The 23,160-nt window shown below is 36.1% G+C and overlaps 3 protein-coding genes across 5 annotated transcripts; 2 read left to right on the top strand and 1 right to left on the bottom strand.

Annotated features, from left to right (window-relative positions):
- Positions 1-210: 210 nt before the first annotated feature.
- Positions 211-2,306, bottom strand: LOC116159050. Of its 2 annotated transcripts, none has more exons than XR_004142886.1 (3): positions 1,775-2,306; positions 1,502-1,653; positions 211-675 (listed from the first exon to the last, which is right to left on the bottom strand). XR_004142886.1 is itself a non-coding variant. In XM_031471945.1 (3 exons), exons 1-3 carry the CDS (start codon positions 2,071-2,073, stop codon positions 463-465), a joined length of 435 nt encoding a protein of 144 aa, XP_031327805.1. In that variant the 5' UTR covers positions 2,074-2,306; the 3' UTR covers positions 211-462. The 2 variants fall into 2 exon arrangements, 1 of the variants encoding a protein (XP_031327805.1); XM_031471945.1 differs by having other exon boundaries at positions 2,004-2,306.
- An 8,510-nt stretch (positions 2,307-10,816) lies between these two features.
- LOC116158893 lies at positions 10,817-12,009 on the top strand. Of its 2 annotated transcripts, XR_004142853.1 has the most exons (4): positions 10,824-11,194; positions 11,247-11,330; positions 11,396-11,488; positions 11,545-12,009. XR_004142853.1 is itself a non-coding variant. In XM_031471753.1 (3 exons), the coding sequence occupies exons 1-3, from the start codon at positions 10,931-10,933 to the stop codon at positions 11,477-11,479; spliced, it is 432 nt and encodes a 143-aa protein (XP_031327613.1). In that variant the 5' UTR covers positions 10,817-10,930; the 3' UTR covers positions 11,480-12,009. The 2 variants fall into 2 exon arrangements, 1 of the variants encoding a protein (XP_031327613.1); XM_031471753.1 differs by having other exon boundaries at positions 10,817-11,194; positions 11,396-12,009.
- A 6,962-nt stretch (positions 12,010-18,971) lies between these two features.
- On the top strand, positions 18,972-21,258 carry LOC116180636 (squamous cell carcinoma antigen recognized by T-cells 3-like). Its single transcript, XM_031500761.1, has 2 exons — positions 18,972-19,013; positions 19,082-21,258. Exons 1-2 carry the CDS (start codon positions 18,972-18,974, stop codon positions 21,089-21,091), a joined length of 2,052 nt encoding a protein of 683 aa, XP_031356621.1. The 3' UTR covers positions 21,092-21,258.
- Positions 21,259-23,160: the final 1,902 nt, after the last annotated feature.

Raw genomic sequence — 23,160 nt, forward strand, 5'->3', positions numbered from 1 at the left:
TAAGAGAAAAGATGCTAAAAAATAAGAGTGTTAAGTAACTAATAGAAGTACCAGAAAACAAAATCGGTTTCGTTCATCCAACCTTAACCAAGATGGGAAAGTATAAAGTTCGTGCAAAATCGACCAAAAATTGTTTTTACGGAGTTATTAAGTTTTTTTTTTATTTCAAAGTTGTTAACGTTTCCATTTGGTGTATAACGTATTTTGTAAAAAACAAGAACATTTAGAAAAGTTGTAGGAAAGGTACTGCAGAAGTTTAAAGCAGATGCTCTAAGTACTTAAGTCAAATGTAGGGAAACAGAAATATTTAAATTAAGGCACAAAATCAACTCTATGTCTGAAATAATTAGCTTGCGGACCTATGTTTATTAAGACTTTTTGGCATCTTTTCATGAGTACCTACTACACGTGGATAAAATATCTATAGGACCTTTTTTTGTTAAAACACCCTGTATAACGTACTTAAAGTGATAACGATATAGAATAAATACCTACATAAAAATGTATACTTACTCCTCTTTGTTCTTGTAGCGCTCCAAGATCCCTAGCCCCTTCTGGCTCGGTAGGGTTTAATGGTTCCCCAGATAGAGGTATATTATTGCCACTAATATCTTCTAATAAATAATCCTCAGTTGCCCATGAGGTACTCGCAATCTCGGCAGCACCGGGTATAACCTTATAGTAATAGAAACATCGATTATAAATTTATCAACATGATATGCCGGTAGGTTCCTACTTCCTAGCGATATCAAAATGTCTGTGAATTATTCCCGTTTTTTGGTTGATGATTATTGTTGATGTGAATCATCAAATAAACGAACCTAGCCACCAGTGATGTCTTCTTTAATAAACGAGGAGATTACGGCGAATAATGCAGGCGTTTTATCGTCCAGTCTCCAGTCAGTAAAAATACACAGAATTCAAGAAAATTTTCCTCAGCCAAACAGGATGTGCCTCTCTAAACATTTTTGACTTCATTTTTAAAAATATCTTATTTTCATTGGAAAAACGGTATCGACAGGATCAACGGAAATACTGAGGGAAATTAGGCAAATACACAAATTTCGTGATATAAACGACGCGTTCCGTTGGGACGAAATTTTTCAATTTTGTATATGCTATCAGACATTCGTGGACGAAATTTTTCCGCTTTTATAAGACTTTATAGTAGGTTTTAAGAAACGCCTTCGGACTGATTCAGGATCGATCAGATTCAAAATAAATAAATTTTGAAATCAAATGGAACCAAATGGATAACTACGAATAAGGTAATTTACATAGATTCGAACCCCTTCCACTTCACTAATAAATTTCCAACAGCCCAACGTTCACTATTATCATTGAATAATTTATTCAATGCTATTATGTACATATTTTAATTTCTTTGTAAATTGTTAGAGCCAATTTAAATCCACCGGCAATGCATCTCTGTTTATAATCGATTTAAATTTACCCTAAGAAATTTACACACACTACGGATTGCACCTCGGATTGTACTTACTGGTAATGGAGACGATTGTGGAATTTCGTTAATTATCATCTTCCAGTGATCCAAATGCCCCTGAAATTGGGCTCTGTCGCCTATTGAAGGTATTAGTTCTTTTACCATTTCTGGTGTTAGGAACGGTAAAGTGTCCTTTTTTACGTTTTGTTCTGAAATATAATATGATTAAATCCAATGTTTTCTGTTCTAGATGCAAAATATCAATTTGTTATGTTTGGGGTGTAATTCCTATGTCGCCAGTAGTAAATAAAACATCTTTACATTAATTACCTAAGTACCACCTATATTTCGACGAGATGTTGTCGTTTTCTACCTTTCAGTTTCTCCCTGGGATTGCAGAGGAAGACGCGTAAAAAATCTACGTGATAAAGATGTTTTATAAACATTAGGTAACAGCATTGCATAGGTACATTTTATTCAATGGTAACAGGTAACATGGAAATAAACCCAACAACCTTTCTTAGTCAACGTTTTATGATAATGAAATACTCGTACTTATGTTTGAATACGTCGACATACTGGGGCAAACCCCACGTATGCAAATACGCCACCACATCTTCATCTGCCATTTCCGATACCGCACTAACTTTCAAAAACACTAAAAATAACTGTTACTTATGGCCACACTTCAGAAACGTTCGCAAATCGCAGTAACTAATGGCTGGTAAGCATAAGAACGCCAGAAACTACAGTACCTACTGCACGAACTGCGAAGGGCGAACAATGGAAATTCAACATCCTTAACAAAAAGTTGGATATTATTACACTGACGCTAATGCTTATAACAAATCACACGTAGGAAAAATACAGTAAAAATTGTACAGTATTCACTTTGTTTGTAATAGTAAACGAATGCTTTATTTTTTCTGTGCAGCAATATACTTTTGCTTCCATCAACACTTTGATTATGTGGGAGTAGCAAACCTAATGTTATGAATGCAGTATCAAATTATAACTTAATACCTTTGTAATAATAACTAATCGTGTGATAATAAATTCATACCATTCGGTAATAACAACTAAATGTATTTTACCGTAATGGGGGTGCGTTCAATACTTCTTGGTATACAACCAACACAATTTGTTTTTGTAAAGATAAAGAAAATTTTGCATCTATAGCAGAATACAAAATTACCGAAATTCTGGTAATATTATTTCTTTCAGTGTAATTGTCGTTAATAGTAAAAACATTCTCGTTCACGTTGTTCAAACAGATTTTCTCATTAATAATCTAAAAATTTATGTAGCGCCAACCTTTTTGCAAATAACTGACGAAAAACGGTGAAGGGTTAAAAAATATTTTTGTCAGTGTAGGTTAAATACCAACAAACAGGTAGGAAAAATTAAGTATATGTTTAAAAAAGCACGAAAAATGCTGAACCTTTTAAAAAATGCATAAAATCTTAAAATATGCATAAAAAATTGTAAATTATAACTGAAAACCAAGTAATTCGTGCACATTATAAGTTCAACAGTGATGCTAGAAATTGTTACGTATAGATATTTTTCTATAAATCCTAACTCTACTCATTACATATATTTGTGAATTTCTGTTGACAGGTATCAAGTCGGGTTTCTTTTCGTTCGAGTAATAAGAGATCACTTCTCTGACAGCTCGCCAATCAATTCCTATCGCCAGTAAAACTCACTTACCTGGCTAATAATGTAAAATACTATTGGCCGAAGACATTTTATAGTAAATATACCAAGTATGGCATTGAAAACGAAATGGAAGCCAGAAACACGTATGCGGAACGTAACAATTACATGGTAGTTACGACAGGGATAATTACTTGCAAAAATAAGCCCTGGTTAGCCGTTACTCCAGATGGAGTTGTGTTGAAGAATGGGTACCTACCTATCCGTTTAAACTTTTCGAAATAAAATGCCCTTGCGCTGGTAAGATTTTCAATACAAAATGTCTATTACTAGTATCATCTGTTTTAGGAAAAGGTTGCAATGCTGTGGAATTTATACACAAAAAAAATGTGACTACCTCAAAATACAAAATGAACGTGTAACACTGCATAAAAACATCAATATTATGCACAACTACAATTAGGATTAGCCATTCTAAATTAAAAAAATTGTGATTTTGTTGTATATTCATTTTCGAAATCCTTTCTGAACATTGTAGTTCCATATGATGAAGATTTTGCAAAGAACTTAATAGGTAAATTAGAACGCATTTATTTTCATAATATGCTATAATTACATTTGTTTAAATAAAGTTGTTTGAAAGTAACTAATTTTACTATGCCATTTAGACAACGAATATAAATTTATCATCAGCCATAATTGGTGAAGTTAGATTGACCAATGCACAGGCAATTGTAAAAATTTCATTTGCGATTGGTACAAGGGACCATGGCAATGGTTTGTTGAACATTTCAAACACTTTGATCCTCTGGTTACAATGTTCTATATCAATTCTTGCTTTTGCAATTGCCAAATTCAAGAGTGCCTCTTCCTTAGTTAATTGTTTTTTATTTCTTAAAAATGGTGGTTGCAATACTTTTATATTGTGTGAAGAAGCAATGTCTTTTATTAAAAATCCTTTATCGACCATTATTTCATCCACTCCTGCTGTCAATTTAATAATAGTCGCTTTGTTCAAAAATTACTTTGTCTGATGTCCTTCCACCATACACTGAACTTATAAATGTAATTAACCCACCAGGAGTAACACTCGTCATAAATTTTATTGTGTGTCTTCCTTTATAATTTGAATACGTTTTAATCCTGCAACAAAGGCATTTTGGTCTAGATACAGGAATTTCTGTGCAATCTAATACCGCCCTCACATTTCTAAAATTTTCGAAAGAGAGTGGGAGATTTGCTTGGCATTCTTCTAATGAGGGCCAGTAAATAACAGGTTTTAAAAGATTACTTAATAGAACAATGGTTTCGTGGAATATCCTTATACAACTATTTACCGTTATCACATTAAACAAAATTCTAATAACAGAATATCTAAGTCCTGTTTTCATTTTGCAAAACGCCATTAACACACGGTCCCTTAATGATAATGTGTGAACTCTTTTTTCATTCACACACTGCTGACACATGGCTACAATACATTGCATCTAAAATTTCAATCTTTGTAATGCCACATAAGGTGTTTAACTTTGCATCGCTGTTAATGTTTGCTGCAAATGAAACTACCAAATCACCACTTTTCACCTGAGTATCAATTTCACAGAATAATATGTTTATTTTTGCATTATTTACAATTCCACGTTATTATTCTATATATGTGTTGTATTTATTTGCGCTTACCTATTACCATAATTTAAGTATTATTATGCTTACATTGTTTATTTGAATCACAAAAACAAAAATGATAATCAGACTCATTCTTTCCTTGGATTTGTCCAATTAGTAGCATAATAGATGATAGTAACATTCCGTCGTCTGGCGCTATAATTGCATGCAGATATAAAACTTTTTTGGTCTCAAATTGGAAGAATTCACTATACAAGATGGATGTATTTTTAAAGGTATTCGAGTAGCTATACCCAAAACTTTAAGGAAACCGATTCTGATAGAATTACGTTACACACCGCGCACACTGGAATGGTCAGAATGAAACACCTAGCGAGAAGTTATGTATGGTGGCCTGGTATCGACTCTGACATAGAAAATATGGGAAAGAGCTGCAAGATATGTTGTAATACTCGAAACAATCCACCACCTGTGAATTTGCATCCCTGGGAGTATGCTCAAATTCCTTGGCAACGAGTACATGTGGACTACGCTGGCCCATTTCATGGTACATACATTTTCATCTTAATTGACTCGTATCCAAAGTGGATAGAAGCCATACCATGCAAATCGATCACATCTACAGCGACAATAAAAATTCTTCGAGAATTTTTTGGCCGTTTTGGTCTACCTATACGCTTGTTTCTGACAATGGAAGTAATTTCAAATCCACTGAATTTGAAGAGTTTCTCAAGAAGAATGATATCCACCACAAGGTCCCTGCGCCTTATCACCCCGCTACAAATGTCCAAGCGGAGAGGTATGTCCAAACAATCAAACGCAGTTTACGGAACCAACTAAACGACAATTAATTGGTAGCTACCCATCTTATAACGACTCAAAACGGGGTGATATTGGCTAAGTGGATTTATAAAGACACTAAACCTTTCCCATACTTCTTTTAATTATTTCAGGTATTAGATTCAAGGCATTAGGTGACAGCGACTATAGTTTCGACCCGAAGGTCATTATCAAGCTGAAATATTATAATTTGAAACAATGACTAACCTTAGGTGACGTACCTTAAGTTTAAAGGAACATATAAAGGTGGTTGAAAATTACATATTAAAATGGTACATTTGGTTATCAATATGCTGTAAAACATGTGTTAAAAACGAGTCTAGAAAATAGTTATACTTACGGGAAAACATTACTAATTAGAACATGGGAACAATAACAATATTAACAATTTAAAAACTTTTTGTCCTCACATATTATAAAACAATTGTTTAAATTAAAGAAATTAAAGGAAACGAGATGGACACAGCCATCTTGACAAGCAAAGTGAAATGTGCTAACTAAATACGACAGGTTAAGTAACTAAAGGGAAGGGGGCAAAAGCGGGAAACTTGAAAAATTTGAAAATTAACAGGAAAAAGGGGCCGGATTGGTTATGGGACGAAAAAAGAAGAAATGTGAAAAGAATGTAACTTAGCTTACATTAGGCTATTGTTTTTAGAAAATATTTAAATTTAATGAGCCAAAATACCCTGTCTCTACTGAAGGTAGTCGTCGGGACTCACGGACTGAATAGAAGCCCAAAAGTAACAACCCTGATCTGCTGAAGGCAGAAAAAGGGCAACGTAAACTTAAACTAAAAACGAAGGGCTGACAAGCGTATCGGGGTCGGAAACTACTTGGTAAGAAAAAGCAAATTTTTATTTAAGTGAAGGATTTCATTAAGGGAGTGTTGAGGATTCGTCCTATAGTGGAGGTAAATCTCTTTCATTTCAAGAAAGTCCAATTTAAGACGACTTTTGTTACAAACATGCAAAATTTTGAAGTCCTCTTTAGAAAACGAGTGGCCTGAACTAAAGGATGTGGTGAGCGAAGGAAGAACTGGGATTAGGTTGAACAGAGCTTATGTTGTTATTCTTAATGGCAGTGATGTGTTCAGAGAACCGAATTTTAAAGGAACGACCAGTTTGTCCAATGTAACAAGCTGGGCAATCTGAACAAACCAATTTATAAACTCCAGACTTGGATAAAGGAGGTATTGGGTCTTTGGTTTTGACTAAGATAGAATTTAAGTTGTTCTTGACAGAGAAGGAAATGGAAACTTTGAGGGGACGGAAGAGACGGGCTATTATTTCTGATATGGGACCAATGTACTGTAAGGAGAAATATTTGGAAGGGAAATCAGGGGTCTGAGAGAGGGTGGTACGTCTGGATAGGAAGTCTTTCAACATCATCTTACGGTGTAAATTATTGATCAATTGGAACGGGTAATTGTTCGCACTAGCGATTTGAAAAATGATGTCTAGTTCTTTCAAGTAAAGAGGTTCGGAAAGGTCAAGGGAAAGGAGTCTGTGAAAGAAGAATCTGAAGGAAGCAAGTTTGTGTGAGAGAGGATGACTGGAGTGATATGGTATAACATGGTCAGTGGTGGTAGGTTTTCGATAGATGCCGATTTCCACCCTCGAAGTGCCTCTAGTCAATGACAGGTCCAAGAAATTAATAGACTTATTAGACTCAATTTCTAGAGTAAATTTGATATTGGGGTGAAGAGAATTTAAAATTTCAAAGCACTGATTAAGCTCAGACCTGTCACCCCCAAAGACCACAAGAATGTCATCAACATATCTTTTGTAGAAACGGAAATGGGTTTTAATTTCACTAAATTGGAAAAGTGTGGATTCCAAGTGGTTCAGAAAAATTTCAGCTAACAAAGGAGATAAGTTGCTACCCATAGGTAAACCAGTGGTTTGATGATATTGTTTATTGTTAAACGAGAAAAAGTTTTGTTCTGAACAAAATTGGAGGGATCTAGAAAGGAAAGAAAGGAGTTTATAAATTGGTTTGTTCAGATTGCCCAGCTTGTTACATTGGACAAACTGGTCGTTCCTTTAAAATTCGGTTCTCTGAACACATCACTGCCATTAAGAATAACAACATAAGCTCTGTTCAACCTAATCCCAGTTCTTCCTTCGCTCACCACATCCTTAGTTCAGGTCACTCGTTTTCTAAAGAGGACTTCAAAAGTTTGTATGTTTGTAACAAAAGTCTTAAATTGGACTTTCTTGAAATGAAAGAGATTTACCTCCACTATAGGACGAATCCTCAACACTCCCTTAATGAAATCCTTCACTTAAATAAAAATTTGCTTTTTCTTACCAAGTAGTTTCCGACCCCGATACGCTTGTCAGCCCTTCGTTTTTAGTTTAAGTTTACGTTGCCCTTTTTCTGCCTTCAGCAGATCAGGGTTGTTACTTTTGGGCTTCTATTCAGTCCGTGAGTCCCGACGACTACCTTCAGTAGAGACAGGGTATTTTGGCCCATTAAATTTAAATATTTTCTAAAAACAATAGCCTAATGTAAGCTAAGTTACATTCTTTTCACCTTTCTTCTTTTTTCGTCCCATAACCAATCCGGCCCCTTTTTCCTTTTAATTTTCAAATTTTTCAAGTTTCCCGCTTTTGCCCCCTTCCCTTTAGTTACTTAACCTGTCGTATTTAGTTAGCACATTTCACTTTGCTTGTCAAGATGGCTGTGTCCATCTCGTCTCCTTTAATTTCTTTAATTTAAACAATTGTTTTATAATATGTGACGACAAAAAGTTTTTAAATTGTTAATATTGTTATTGTTTCCATGTTCTAATTAGTAATTTTTTCCCGTAAGTATAATTATTTTCTAGACTCGTTTTTAACACATGTTTTACAGCATATTGATAACCAAATGTACCATTTTAATATGTAATTTTCAACCACCTTTATATGTTCCTTTAAACTTAAGGTAGGTCACCTAAGGTTAGTCATTGTTTCAAATTATAATATTTCAGCTTGATAATGACTTTCGGGTCGAAACTATAATCGCTGTCACCTAATGCCTTGAATCTAATACCTGAAATAATTAAAAGAAGTATGGGGAAGGTTTAGTGTCTTTATAAATCCACTTAAACGACAATCTTGATTTACATTTGGCGCTCCAGCGTTTCCTTATGCAATATCGGAAAGCTCCAAATGCAACGACCAAATCAAGTCCGGCCGAACTGATGTTTAAACGAAACATCAGAACACGCCTAGATCTAGTACGGAAGGATTTGACATTCGACATTACTGAAAACGATTTACTTAAAAACGATCATGGAGCCCGACTGTTCGACATCGGTCAAAAGGTACAAGCGAGGAACTATAATAACCCTGAAAAGAAGTGGAAATTTGGTACTGTAATTGGAAAGAACGGAAGATTACATTACAATGTACTGATTGATGGTCAAGCACAAAATAAACATGTCGATCAGCTTCTGCCATACCACAGCGACTTACCCGCTACATTGCCGGTCAACTCAGACGATCTTGGAAATCAGGAGAAAGATCCGAAACGGACAGCGGTGACAGAGAGGCTAACCGAGCGGAGCTCATCACAAAACCAACCACGCCAACCACTCAGAAAACTGTGAAAGAAGAACAGCCAACATGCTTCGATACAGTTCACCACGAAACTACAGTACGGAGATCGGGAAGATCAAGAAGACCTCCGGACCGTTTAAATCTTTAAATTACAGGGGGAGGATGATTGATATGTATATGCAACCATGCGCGCGTCGGTCATAGAAACACAACCAATAATATACGATACGTACGGGTTGTCGGCAGCACGTTCATTTTTTATCTTTGTATGTGTGTTCAATAAATTATTAGAAGTATCATTGTGTATCAATGGGATCAATGGAAAAAGGTACTTGTAAACAAGAATGTTACCGCTTCATTTGTACCGATGCGCAAAATGCTACAAAACCTTTTTCAACTCCCGGGCTTACTACAAAGCGTTAAAAATCATCTTAACTTTCTATCTGAAGAAAAAAATATATATTATAACTTTGTTCAGGGAGAAACATGGACACATCAAAAGGCACAGTTTGACCCAGACAAATTGGTTTTGCCACTTTTTATTTATTTTGATGATTTTGAAGCAGGAAATCCTCTCGGTTCACATGCGGGTGTGAATAAAATTGGTGCCACTCAATCCCATGCCTGCCACCAAAATTTCAGTCCAAATTAAATTTTATATTTTTGGCAATGCTTTTTAAATCCAATGATCGCAGTGATTTTGGAAGCCACTCAGTTTTACAAATACTTGTAGGGGAACTAAAGTTCCTACAAGATCGTGGCATAACGGTGCATAACCATAAAAATGATAAAGAAACTATATACTTCCAATTAGGTTTGATTTTGGGTTTCGGACAAAATCAGCTTCTCGGTTTTATTGAAAACTTCAACGGGAATTTCTGCTGTAGGATTTGCAAAACTCATAAAAAGGCACGAGACGTATCATGTGTAGAAAACCAAAGCTATTTAAGGACCATAGCAAGTTATGAAAATGATTGCACATTAATGGATTGTTCATTAAGTGGAATAAAGGAGAAATGTGTTTGGAATCAGTTGGATAACGATCATGTTATTAACAATATTGCATGTGATTACATGCATGATCTGCTGGAAGGGGTCGGCAAGTATGACTCTAGCTGACCCGACATTGTCCTCTTTCTTAGCTATGAATACCTATTCAATTCGGACTTGAATAAATATTAACAAAAAATTATTTCAAAAAATTTGCTTCGGCTAGCACAGGTACCTCCCGTCCCACCTGCGCATGCGCGATTCTGCCCTTTTATGTTTAAGAATATGTGTAGCAAATTTGGTTTAAATCGGTTCAACAGTTTAGCAGGAAAGAGATTTTGACATACGTGCCCCAAAATCTCCCCATCTCTCCCCAAAAGTATAAAAAATAAACGCACTCACCTCTAGTTGCTTTTGGCGATCCAGAGCTAGCAAAGTACCTTTTTTTTTGTTGCGCCAAATGCCGTAATTTGAAAGCAATTATTGTATTTTTGAATATTAGTCAAAAAAATGTATAGAATCTTGCTCTCCTGTACATTTTAGGCACGTTTGTAACGATACAATAAATTGTACATTAATTTGCAAATACTGTGAAGGACGCAAAATTGAATGGTTGCAAACAAAAAAATTTCATTCAGAAAACTGTGCAAGAAATTCATCAACAAATTTTAGGACTTGTTCTAAATTTTACAAGAAAATGCGCGGAAATCGGCGCAATAGCTTTATTTCGGTTATTTTTAAACCGCTTTGCGCTGCCTCGATTTTGTGTGGTTAGGTATGTCAGTATGTGTTTTCTGTTTGTGTACTGTACACATTTTTAATAATGTCGTGGAGTAGAAAAGAAGTTTCTGTGTTGATCGAAGCATATCAAAAACATGCTTGTTTTTATGCTACAAAATCACCACAGTATAAAAATAAACATGCAAGGCTTGAAGCTTTGAATAATATTTTAAACGAATTAGTGCCAGTAAAACCAGGTGTCACCATAAATGAAATCAAATCAAAATTTTTCTCATTAAAAACAACTTTCCTGACAGAATTTCGGAAAGAAAAACAATCTCATCGCTCCGGTGCCGGAGGAGATACAGTAAGCATTTCTTCAAAGTGTATACTTCTTTAAAACAGAATTTGCCTTGCAGGTATATGTACCGACATTATGGTATTATGAAAAAATGAGATTTGTTCTCGAGCACCATGCTGCCCGGAAATCTGTCGATAGTTATGTAAGTAGGTACTGATATAAATGTGAATGATCACGGTTCAACATATCTGCATTTATTCCAATTAGGGTTCATATGATATAACAACACAAGTGGAGTCAGAAACCCATGAGATAGTTGACGAAGAGTACATTGAAGAATACACTGAATAAGATACGCAGGTGTTTAACTTATAACATTTTTTTGTCAGGGCTGTTACGGAACCTTATTGTTATAGGATCGGGACGATGATGTAACAATATATGAAGTCGAGGAGGGTGGTTTATTAAATTTAGTTTCGGAGACACCTCGAAATGTAACGCCATCTAATACTCCGAAGCAACAAAAAAGAAAAAAGAATGATCAGTCCGAAATGCTGCAACACGTTGCTGGGGCAATGAGCACTCTATCGAATGCCATTGCTCAAAAACAAATACAGAAGAAGCAGACTTTGACTTCAAAGTATACTGCATTTGCAAATTTTGTAGAGGCAAAATTGTCACAAATGAGTGAAGACCTCGCAGACGAAGTCGAAGAAGAAATCACAAAATTGTTATTTAAAGGCGTAAAAAGATCAAAACAATAACTAAGTATTATTTCATCAATGTAATCTATTTTATTAATGTTATTGTACATTTTTGTTTGTAATGGTTACATTATTAACTATGCATATCATAAATTTTATTTGTTTTACATATTATATTTCGTATACTCGTCCAAATAGATATTACATATGTAGTATCACTATTTTACTTTATCGAGCACATATTCAAAGAGCGCGCCATTCCTAGCGCCATCAAAACTTCCTTCCTACTCGTGTCGCCCATAGCCGGCTTACCCTCATTACATTATTGTGCTTTATCGAGAGTACACGTGGTTTGTTAGTTCGCAAAAAAAGATGCCCAAAAGGTACAGAGAGGAGAGTAGTGGTTCCGAGAGTAGTTTGGGAGATGAAAGGAGGGCCTTGAGACGAAAATTGAAGAGATTTAAGCAGAAAGAAGTGGAAAAAAGAAGCCTGAAAAGGCTGGTTCGCCGTCCATTACCTTTAAGTTCGACCAGCAATAGTGACAGTAAGTACTGTACTCTGGATTAAGGGTTTTACATCATTCAGTATTAAACATTAGACAAAAACATCCGACTGCCGTGTTGTTTACGTCTTGAAAGGCGGTACTTTTCCGTCCGTGTTTTTGATGACGCACCTGGCTTGGCGTTCATAAAATTCTACGTATCATCCGACTGCCGTGATGTTTACGTTTCCAGGACTAGGTTTTAATTTCGTCTTTTATGTGAATATTGGGTTGCATTTTTTCTTATCATCCGACTGTCGAGATGTTTAAGAATTTACTACTGTGCAAATTTTTTTTTTTAGATGACGATATACAGGGTGGCGAAGAAATTGGGACCCTTAATAATGGAACTAGTGTTTCAGACGAAGTTTTGAAATTATTTGGGGAAGAGCCTTTGGGAAATGAACCCCTTTGGGGGGAAGAAGTTCATAAGGTTATAGCGGAACGTTGGCAAAAATACCTAACTCAAGGTATTGACAAAAAAGAAAAAGAAGATCTGCAAGTCAAATATCCACCTCCAAAAAACATCAAGTGGTTAAAAGGACCCGAGTTGAACCCAGAGATTTTGGCTTCGATTGATGATCTTCAAAAAAGTCATGATAAATACATAGTCACTGTCCAAAGTCAATTGGGAAATGGCTTGTCTGCTTTGGCAAAAGGCTTGAGCTTGCTTATGACCGACAAGAAAACAGGTGAAGATGTGAAAAATGATGCCATAGTTTGCTTAATAAATTCAGGCAAAGTTATCTGTGACGCTTTCCATATGTTATCGAAAAATCGCAAATACCTGATTGAATCAAAGTTAAATCCAACGGTGAAAAAATTGGTTCGTGAGAGTAAACCAGACCAATTCCTCTGTGGGGAAAATTTTTCGGAAAAATACAAAAATTCCAAGAACTATGAACGTACAGGGAAGGAGCTGAAATTTACGAAATCAAATTTTGTTTTGCAAAAACGGTGGCCAAACCTGAGACAAAACCCGATTCCTAGAACCCCTTTTTCTAGAAACTCTGGACCAAGCACCTCTGGTACCGCTAGGCCTCATTTCCCGCAAGACAATTATTCTTTAAACTACGGGGGCCATTTTTACAGGGGCCGGATGAAAAGGAATCCACAGCCTCCAGCGAAGTCACCATATTATCAGAAGCGGAACGACCAACGCAAGTAGAAACGGTGAGTGTGTATGCTGGAAGGTTACGACTTTTTATAGAGAAATGGAGGTCTTTGCATTGTAACATTCATTTGTTGTCTTGGCTCGGGGGATATAAAATTCCTTTCCATACTGAACCTGTTCAGGTTTATAAACCTCCAACTATTAAGTTAAGTGCTTTAGATAGTCAGTTTCTCATGGAGGGTATTAAAAAATTAGACGCTCAGGAGGTTATTAGCCAGTGTTCTCAGTCAGAGAAACAATTTTTATTTTCCTTTTTCTTAGTGCCAAAACCAGATGGCAATAAACGTTTTATATTGAATTTAAAGCAGCTTAATAGATTTATCAAAAACCTCCACATTTCAAGTTGGAAAATTATAAATCTGTTAAGGATTTAATATTTAAGAACTGTTTTATGGCAACAGTCGATCTTAAAGGACGCGTATTACACGGTTCCAATTGACAAAAATTTTAGAAAGTATTTAAGATTTGAGTTTACTGGTAGATTGTTTGAGTATAATGTTATGCCAATGGGTCTATCAACCCGTGCCGTTGCATTACGTATAAAAAGCAATGCATATAACTGTTAAAACAGCTAACCGGCATTTCGTATAACTTGTATTACATATAAAAAAATTGCGTATAAAAAAAAGCACCTAACAGGCATTTCGTATAACTTGTATTTTGTCGAACTTGTATTTCGTCGAAATTTAATAGCGTATAATACGAAACCTGTATTACCTACATCTGAATGTGTGAATGTAAGATGGCGCACTATAACCAGAGTGATTACAAAAGTGACAGGTCAATCTGTAGTCTGTACAACATGCATATCCCTCCTAAACTTAAATTCCCCTAAACTCGACACTCGACTAAATCGATAAATTTTGACATAAGAAAAATTATCCGTGAACCTTGATAGTACATATTTTATAAATAATCCACCGAGATGGAACATCATAAATTCAAATGTTAATACTTTTGAATTCGCAAAAAATGTGCTGCAAGAATATTCTTATTGAATCTCATATGTATTCGACCACAATTTTAGTCTATCCTGTGCAAGATATTAATGCTGGCATGTGAATGAATAACAGCATTTAAAGTAAAGAACATAAAAGAAGCTACACAAATGTGGCTTTATCACTTTTACCAAAGCGAATTGGCAATCATGTATCTCGAATATACTTAGCAAGTGATTCTCAAAGTGATATCATCTTTGAAGCAAGGACTATAGAAAGTGAATACACCTAATCCAATTTTAAGTTACATATTTTTCTTTTTTAGATGAATCATTTGAAGGTTTCATATATTCCATGATTAATACTATGACAATAAGGCCTATCAAACAGATTTCTGTTAATATTAATCAGTTAAAAAAAAGGTACTGTGGCAATAAATTTATACAGAATAATCAAACAAAGCAGCAGCTATCAGTGCCCAAGCAGTGCGACACAAAGAGGAATGGTTTAATAACCTCGGGTTTAACAGTGATTTATGAAGCGGGAGACTATAATACAAGTGAAAATAATGTAAAACAATAGGCATATTACAATTTATTAAATAAAATTTGTAGTCTAAATCAGAAATTACTCTGGTAACAATTTGCACTGTGTGTACGAGAGAACTGAGAGTAAACACGTTTATTACATAAATTTCATTTAACTTCTAATTCTAAATCAGTTGGAAGCCTATCTAACAGAACGGCTAAACTGCCTTCTACTGCTTAAAGTGGGCACTTGTCAACACCAGAAATCAAACCAATGATGCAACAAAAGCTCAATCTTGTAGAAACTCGCCCAAAGACAAATTCCTAACATTTACTGGAATGAGGAAGTGTAGTTAAAATTACATTGTTAGTTACGTTTTTGAACACCTGATGTAGCAGTATTCTGCAGGTCAAATGTGAACAGATAAAGCACCCTTTCAAAAGTATTTTCTAGTAAGAGTTAATTGCTTCAAAATTAGTTCCATAGATCCAATTTACATTCAAGGGGTAAACTTAACACAAAGTCCTTCAAGTGCCTATAATAAAAACAGCACTTAATTTACTTTATAATAATGTGTACTACCACACTGATTATTAACCCTTTCTAAAGGACAAGAATATCTTTCGGTTAATTTTAGGAAATTTTTTTTATCTATATGCGTAATTTTTTAGCACAACCCAATTGCAATACCCTCTACTCTAATGTATGGTGTTGTTAATACCTGTCCTGTATCGTCTGTCCATAAAATCCAGTTATGCTTCAAATTACGCTACCAGCTAGCAATGTTTACAAAATGAAAAAGAATTAATTTCACAGTGCATCAAAAAAGATTAAAACTCATCCACATCAAGAAAGTTTTATTTAAATTAAATGTAAGATTTAAGTAATTAAGCATATAACTCTAATATTTGTGACGACTGTCTGCACTTAGGGCAGATGTTACGGAGGTGTTGAGAACACTGCCAGCATACCACATGGTGGCAGGCCTCAAAGCACCTCAAGAAACCCTTGTAAATACGGTCTAGGCAGAGCGGACACACCAACGGCTCAAAATGTTCGTCTGGCCGACGATGTCGGTTTAGGCAGCCCTCGCCTTTTCTACATACGCCACGAACAAAGTCATTACATAGAGGTCGAACATTTATTGCGCGACGGATCTCAATTGCGATATCTCTGGTTGCCTGATCGTTTCGGGTTGCAATTCTCTGCTCCGCTGCCGAAACATGTACAAAACGGCAGTTAGGGCCCCTCGTGCACACACCCCTTTGAAAGTCTCTGCAAAAGTTAAATGGCACATAGCCAGTCCTGCTTCTATTTACTGCACTCATGCCCAACTTCAAGCACACAGCAGACAATGTGCGAAAGAAGCAGTAACACGACAATGGCAAAATTAATACACAACAAACGCAAAATCAATATAGGAGTATAACCAACGCAAAATTAATGCACAACAAACGCAAAATATTTCAAACAAACGCCAAAATATTAACATATCATTCTAACATAAATTGCGCTTCGTGCGGATAAAAAAATAAGAATATAAAACGATTCACAGATGCTCTAGCACTTTCACTTTGGATTTTTGGAATCTTTTTCATGAAAAATTGCAAGCAAATGGCAGGTCGCAGGTGCGCTTAGGTGCGCGCATGCGCAACGTCGGCCGTCGTCAAAGGTCGCAAACGTAAAGTTGTTGCAGAGTGAAGTTAGGTACAAATTTAAAGTATATACAGGGTACGGTCGAAAATTTACTCAGATGAATACTGCAATTGCACAAATATGCGGTTATAAATTTACTTGTTTGCTTCGTTTAGTTTGAGCACTACTATTGCGATTACGCATGCGTCTTGTCGTGCACAATTTACTGAAATTGCTTCTGGAAAATAAACGGTCTGGAAAAGTAAACGAGTAAACAGCTGATTTTGACATTTAAACATGGCGGCGAACACGAGGTTAAGGAATTAATTTTAATAGACAAGGTGATAAATTTCAATAGTTGTATCGTTAATAATGCATTGCACATGATTTTTTAAGAACACGTCTATAGGTGTCATAAAATCAGTGGAATTATGTTCGCACAAACAAAAAAAAACGCGTTATCACTCGTGATTACAAAGAATTGCTTTCTCACACTAGTTTTTTCGTAAGTTTATCAAGTTATCTAAGTTTTCTCGAGGTTTTTTTTAAAGTTTTTCTAAGTTTACCCAAGATTTAAAAAAAAATTATCCAAAAATTTTCCGAAGATTTCCCGAAAATTTTCCGAGTTTATCCAAGATGTTTTAAATTTCCTTGATGTTTTTCAAAGTTTCCCGAACTGTTTCCATAGTTTACCGAAAATTTTCCGAGTTTTTCGGTAAGTTTAAGTTATCTAAGTTTTTCCGAGGTTTTCCTAAGTTTGTCGAAGATTTAAAAAAAATTTTCCGAAAATTTTCCAAAGATTTTTCGAAAATTTTCGGAGATTTTCCAAAGTTTCTTGATGTTTTTCAAAGTTTTTCAAATTTTTTCGATGTTTCCAGAAGTTTTCCAAATTTCCCCGAAGTTTTTCCGAATTTTCAGAACTGATGTAGAAATTCAACTTATATTTTCATAAAAGACGTAGACATAGCTCCCAAGATATTGAGAAATTCCAAATAATTTCGCTTGGTTCGATAATGTACCTTTAATTTAAAAAAAAAATATGTCGATAGCTTCAATATTACTATGAAAAAACTTGTCTACAAATTTTACCCAGACGGACGGACAAAGTGCGGATAATATTGCTTCCACTTTTGTGAGAAAGCAATAAGAATGTTGGTGTGGTACAGCACACGACTTTCTTATTAAAAGTACAGTAAAAAATTATCAAAGTCCTCGTTTGAGATCGAAGGGACTTCAGCGCATTTTTGTGTGGCAGATCAGTATTCTATTAGCCACTTTCGACTCAACCATCAATAACAGATCTTGTCGAAGGCTACTACATTCACTAACCGCTTCCCACTTTCCGCGCGCACCCGCAATTTGCTTTTAAAGTTTTGACTCCACCATCAGTAAGATCGTGTCGCGGGCTACCACATTCCCTTTGACGGTACCACTTCCGACGTCCCGTTCACTCGCAATTCACTTCTATTGGCGACACGAGAAAGAGAGACAGCGATTCGAGATTTACGAAACGTTAAACCGCGTGAGTTCGCAACGGAAGATAAAAGGCGCCCGAAGTCGACTACTTCTCGAAGACGCGCGCGCGCGCCTCGCAAAAGGTCGTTAATTTCGCCCCTAGGACAAAAAACAAAATTCCGCCACGCAGGAGTTGTGCGGTTTACAACATCTTTCCGACGACACTAATTTGAATCGGACCAAAACTGTAGTAGAAGATAGGAAAAAACTGAAAAACCTTCACGTTAGTATACTACGCTCGAGGATGACGCCCAGATGTCGCCAACCCCACATCATGTAGCCATGTCCCTAAGGTTGACAAATTTCACGGCCCTGTAGATACACGTACAACCCGTTGCCTTTCTACAAGAGTTCTTCTACGCGCCCACATTTGCTGCCAGCCAGCCAGCCAGCCAAGTGAGATTAAAAGCTACTTTTTACAAAAAAAATTTTTTGCAAAAATGCGCTAAAAATTGTATTCTTTAAAAGTTGCTTAAAATGGTCTAAATCGTCGACATTTGATGAAATTTTGAAATGTTCAAAAAACGGCTACCGCAATAGCTACCTAGCACATGCTAGGAAGCTAAAAACAAAAATTGGAAATTGCTGTTTCAACAGGATGGTGCACCCGCGCAAAACGCCCTAATCATGCCAGAATACCTATTAGACAAATTTCCTAAAAAATGGAAAATACAAATTGACAAATTTCGGTTTTTCTGGCATACCGCATACTCTGAGAAGTAATCGGAATTTTTTGGTTTTGTTTAAAGCATCTTAAAACTGTTTATTTGCGCAACTTTTCCCTAATTTCACCATCGTCGTATCTTCCATGGTTTCAGAAATCCCCATAATAGACATCCTTGGAGACAGTGTATAATTAGGCATATAAAAGACATCCCTGTCTTTAGATCTTTATTGTACTAATAATCCTAATACAAGTTTTGTTTTATTCTAGCTGTTGATGTTTGGCTAGAGTACATTCAATACACTTTGGGAAACTGCGAATTAGAGGAAACATACAAAGTATTGGAAAAAGGATTGAGCACTGCAGGCTTACATGCAAACCAGGGGTCATTGCTATGGGATTTGTTAAGAGAATTAGAACTAACTCAGTTGGGGCTCCACGAAGAGCTAAGCGATAAGTGGAAACAACAAGTAGTAAAGGTCGTTGATGCTTTTAAACGTCAATTATCCGTGCCTCTTATGCACATGGAGAGCTGTTATGCAGAATGGAATGAGTGGGTGCAAAGGCTACCTTCGGATTATACGCTAGATTTAAAACCGGTAGAGTGGGGATATCAACAGGCTTTGAAGACTTTAAAAACTTATCAACCATTTGAAGATCAGCTTTTAACTGAACAAGACGATGAGGCTTTGTATGGAACATATAAGGACTACATAAAGGTAACAAAAAATCCGGTCACAATTGTTTGCTTGTACGAACGAGCCGTGGCTCAACTCAGCTTGCATACGTCATTATGGAATGACTACTGCTTATACGCAATGAGTCTTGGTGATTTGTCAGATGAGGTGAGCAAAAAGGCTGTACGGAATTGTCCATGGAGTGAGGAGTTGTGGATCACACGCATGCGCATTTTAGAACATAATAAATGCGATGAGCAACCTGTTACACAATGTTTAGAACAGGGATTGGTATCGATAGCGCCATCTCCCGGTTTAAATCTGTGGCTGGCTTACATAGAATTCATTCGGCGTTCTTCAACAGCCCCAGAACATTTACATAAAATCATAACGCAGGGCGCAGAGCACTTGGGAGAAACCGGAGATCCGACGTTTAAGTTGTTACGTCTACAGGCTAAGCTACATGCAAGGGCGGATAACATGACCGAGGCGCGACATATTTGGTCAAGCATCCTTCAATACCCCAGCAATAAGGAGTTGGCTAACGTGTGGCTAGAATATATCGCCTTAGAGAAGCAATACGGGAACGCTCAGCAGTTACGAAGCTTGTATCAGCGGGCCATAGCGAAGTGTACAGATTGGCCTCAGTTTATCGCCGAGGATTGGCAGATGTACGAGCGAGAGTGCGGCACACTACAAGATATGTTAAAGTGTGAAGATAAATGTAAACATATTAACAAAACAATCGTTCAACAAAGTGTTAGCGAAGAGAAGCCTGTGGAGTCTAAAAAACGATCACGACCTCAAGATGGCAATGACCCCAAAATAAAACGGTTAAAGATTTCTGACGAACTCGAAATTAAACCATTTAAAAAAAACGTTACGGTTGCTGATATAAATACAGACACATCTGTGTTCGTTAGCAACATGCGGAGTAGCGTTACCGACGAAGATCTTAAAAAAATGTTTCCATCAGCGAAGAACATCAGCATACCCACGGATAGGAAAGGTGGATCCCGCTGTTTCGCTTACGTTGAGTTCGAAACGGAAACTGAAGTTACAGATGCTTTAGATAGAGATCGTGAGCTCCTACAAGGAAGACCGTTGTTTATATCTAAGTGTGTGCGAGAACAGTCACAACGTAGGACTGCCTTCAAATATTCCACACAGGGTGAAAATAACAAACTGTTTGTTCGCGGTCTTCCGAAAAAATTAACTCAAGAAGATGTCGAAAATATCTTCAAACCGTACGAATGTACGGCAGTAAGGCTTGTGTCTCTAAAAAGTGGACAATCTAAAGGTTTGGCGTACATCGATTTTAAGGACAAAGCTGCGGCCGAGGAGGCCTTAAAAGCGACTGATCAAATGGATATAGATGGGTTTGTAATTACTGTCGCGATAAGTGCGCCACCACAAAAGAGGCAATACGACGAGTCCGACTTGTTGATTCCCACTCGTCATGCGCGAAGCCGGATACAACTACCCCTTGTTCCACGTTCTGTGCAAACGAAACAAACTGACAGCGTTGCTCAGGGGACTTCGAAAAGTAATGAAGATTTCAGGAAGATGCTTTTGAATAAAAATTAATTCTTTTATGATTTTAAGGGCGTGTCCTAACATTTATTTAATGTTTGTATTAGTTTTGATACGTTTGAGTTGGTAAGATAAGGTTCTCCTTTTTTCCATTTGTTCCAGCGTTAAATTAAACTGTTTTGTATGTAAAGATAGTATATAATAAAGTTGTTTTAAGGCAAGGATTACGAAATTATTTGACAGTTTTGTAAACTCGAATAGTTTCTATACTATCGTGATATTACAAAACAAGTGGTAAAACCTTCGTATATTTTTCTCACATGACAGTAACACTTACCTTTGACCTGATCTACAAGTTTCAGTAATGATTTTTATACCAGTTGGTCAGCCCTTATACAGGGTGGTGACTTGCGTAACGCATCATAGGGATTTCAACGTAAAATTCATAACATGCGATTATTCGCTCCCCAAATTATTTTAGGGCAAAAATGTATTTAGGTTTTTTGTAGATAAAAATTTGTTACGTCAATCAACCATATTAGTTTTCAATTTTGTGCATAATAAAGACGGAAAATTGGAAAAATAAAACCCCCATCTTTTTCAATAATCTGTGATGCCATGGAATTTTCTAATACAAAAACTACGCCAATATCCGTCATGCCTGTGGTCTGCTATAAAACAAATCAAATTCTATCAAAAAGTATTATATTTAGAACAGCGAATTCAACATAAAGAAAGACCAAATTACTAAAAACAATAAATGTTGGAATAAGTCACCATTAACTGCAAGACAGTAACCAAGTCGATCATAAAATCCATTTCGAACTGCTGCTAATTGATAACTGGATATCTTTTTGTTTTAGAAAATTCCATGGCATCGCAGATTATTGAAAAAGATGCGAGTTTTATTTTTCCAATTTTCAGTCTTTATATAAAAAAAATTGAAACCTAATACGGTTGAGTGCCATAAAAAAATGTTGTCTACAGAAAACTTTAATACATTTTTGCTCTAAAATAATTTGGGGAGCCAATAATCGCATGTTATGAATTTTACATTGAAATCCCTATGATGCGTTACGCAAGTCACCACCCTGTATATATGATAATGTACCCCTATGGTTAGCCAACACAGCTTTACGTCTGAAACAAAAATGCGACACGCTCTGTATATAATCAAGTGCGTTGCTTTTTCGAATTCGACCGTTTTGTGCAGATGCCGAATCATAAGAAAGGTTAATATTTTGGTGAACGCAAAAAATGGCAATGAGGGGGGCATCACGCATTCCCGGGTTTTTCTGATTGATTATTTTGTTTGTTGTGTTTTGGAGGTGTATTTACAGGTAGGGACCATTTTATTCCTTCTTGTACTAACTATTAATCATTGAATTTCATGTCACAATTTGTTATTATTTACATTTTGCATAAAATACCGATATTTAAACATTACATACTTTTGTTTATGTACTGTTATCTGAATCGTTTGCTTGTTATACTGTAGGTACAGGTGATTATGCCATTATTTTGTTTTATTACGTATTTTTGATATACTCACGTGTTAGTGAATTATCAGTATGATGTCGCCTGGATGCTAGATCTAACAATTTATCTCCGTGGAAAAAGGAACCGCATGTAGCCGAACTTGTCGCTGTATCTGTTGCCTACTTACCTCGTGGGGATTGCAGAACTTGTATCTTAGCAATACGAGAAATTAAGAGGCCCTCTAATTAAAATTTGCTCTATTTAAAATATGTTTCGCTTGAGCAATAATCGACTTTCACATATTTGCTATTGGCATTCTCACATGTACTTTTTGTGTTAAATTAATTTGTTAACTGAAGCTGGAGTAGAGCCTTAGATCATGTATGTATGATCTAAGAGTAGAACCACGCCATCTTGCTGTTTCCTATGTACATGCAATTTATCATTTAGATGCATTTGTAATAATTATAAACGTGGAAATTATCGAATTGTTTGATGTGTGTATGTGTACGGACTTGTTTGTAAACTAACATTTTCATCTTGAAGGGACGGTCACGGGGGTGGCAAAACCTAGGGCAAAACTGTAACCAAATGAGTCACTTACGACACTCAATAGCAGGGCTGACCTCGACAATCAACTGTAC

Source organism: Photinus pyralis, unplaced genomic scaffold, assembly GCF_008802855.1.
Source record: "Photinus pyralis isolate 1611_PpyrPB1 unplaced genomic scaffold, Ppyr1.3 Ppyr1.4_LG1, whole genome shotgun sequence".
NCBI classification, from domain to species: domain Eukaryota; kingdom Metazoa; phylum Arthropoda; class Insecta; order Coleoptera; family Lampyridae; genus Photinus; species Photinus pyralis.

What these genes read in the sequence shown, in the direction of transcription:
- LOC116159050 (XM_031471945.1), bottom strand. Translation starts at nt 2,073, where the DNA reads ATGGCAGATGAAGATGTGGTGGCGTATTTGCATACGTGGGGTTTGCCC. An exon ending in GTATGTCGACGTATTCAAAC is followed by an intron (nt 1,654 to 2,003) that starts ATAAGTACGAGT and finishes ATTATATTTCAG; the next exon opens with AACAAAACGTAAAAAAGGAC. An exon ending in CACAATCGTCTCCATTACCA is followed by an intron (nt 676 to 1,501) that starts GTAAGTACAATC and finishes TATTACTATAAG; the next exon opens with GTTATACCCGGTGCTGCCGA.
- LOC116158893 (XM_031471753.1), top strand. Translation starts at nt 10,931, where the DNA reads ATGTCGTGGAGTAGAAAAGAAGTTTCTGTGTTGATCGAAGCATATCAA. An exon ending in CCGGTGCCGGAGGAGATACA is followed by an intron (nt 11,195 to 11,246) that starts GTAAGCATTTCT and finishes TTTGCCTTGCAG; the next exon opens with GTATATGTACCGACATTATG. An exon ending in GGAAATCTGTCGATAGTTAT is followed by an intron (nt 11,331 to 11,395) that starts GTAAGTAGGTAC and finishes TATTCCAATTAG; the next exon opens with GGTTCATATGATATAACAAC.
- LOC116180636 (XM_031500761.1), top strand. Translation starts at nt 18,972, where the DNA reads ATGGTTTCAGAAATCCCCATAATAGACATCCTTGGAGACAGT. An exon ending in TAGACATCCTTGGAGACAGT is followed by an intron (nt 19,014 to 19,081) that starts GTATAATTAGGC and finishes TCCTAATACAAG; the next exon opens with TTTTGTTTTATTCTAGCTGT.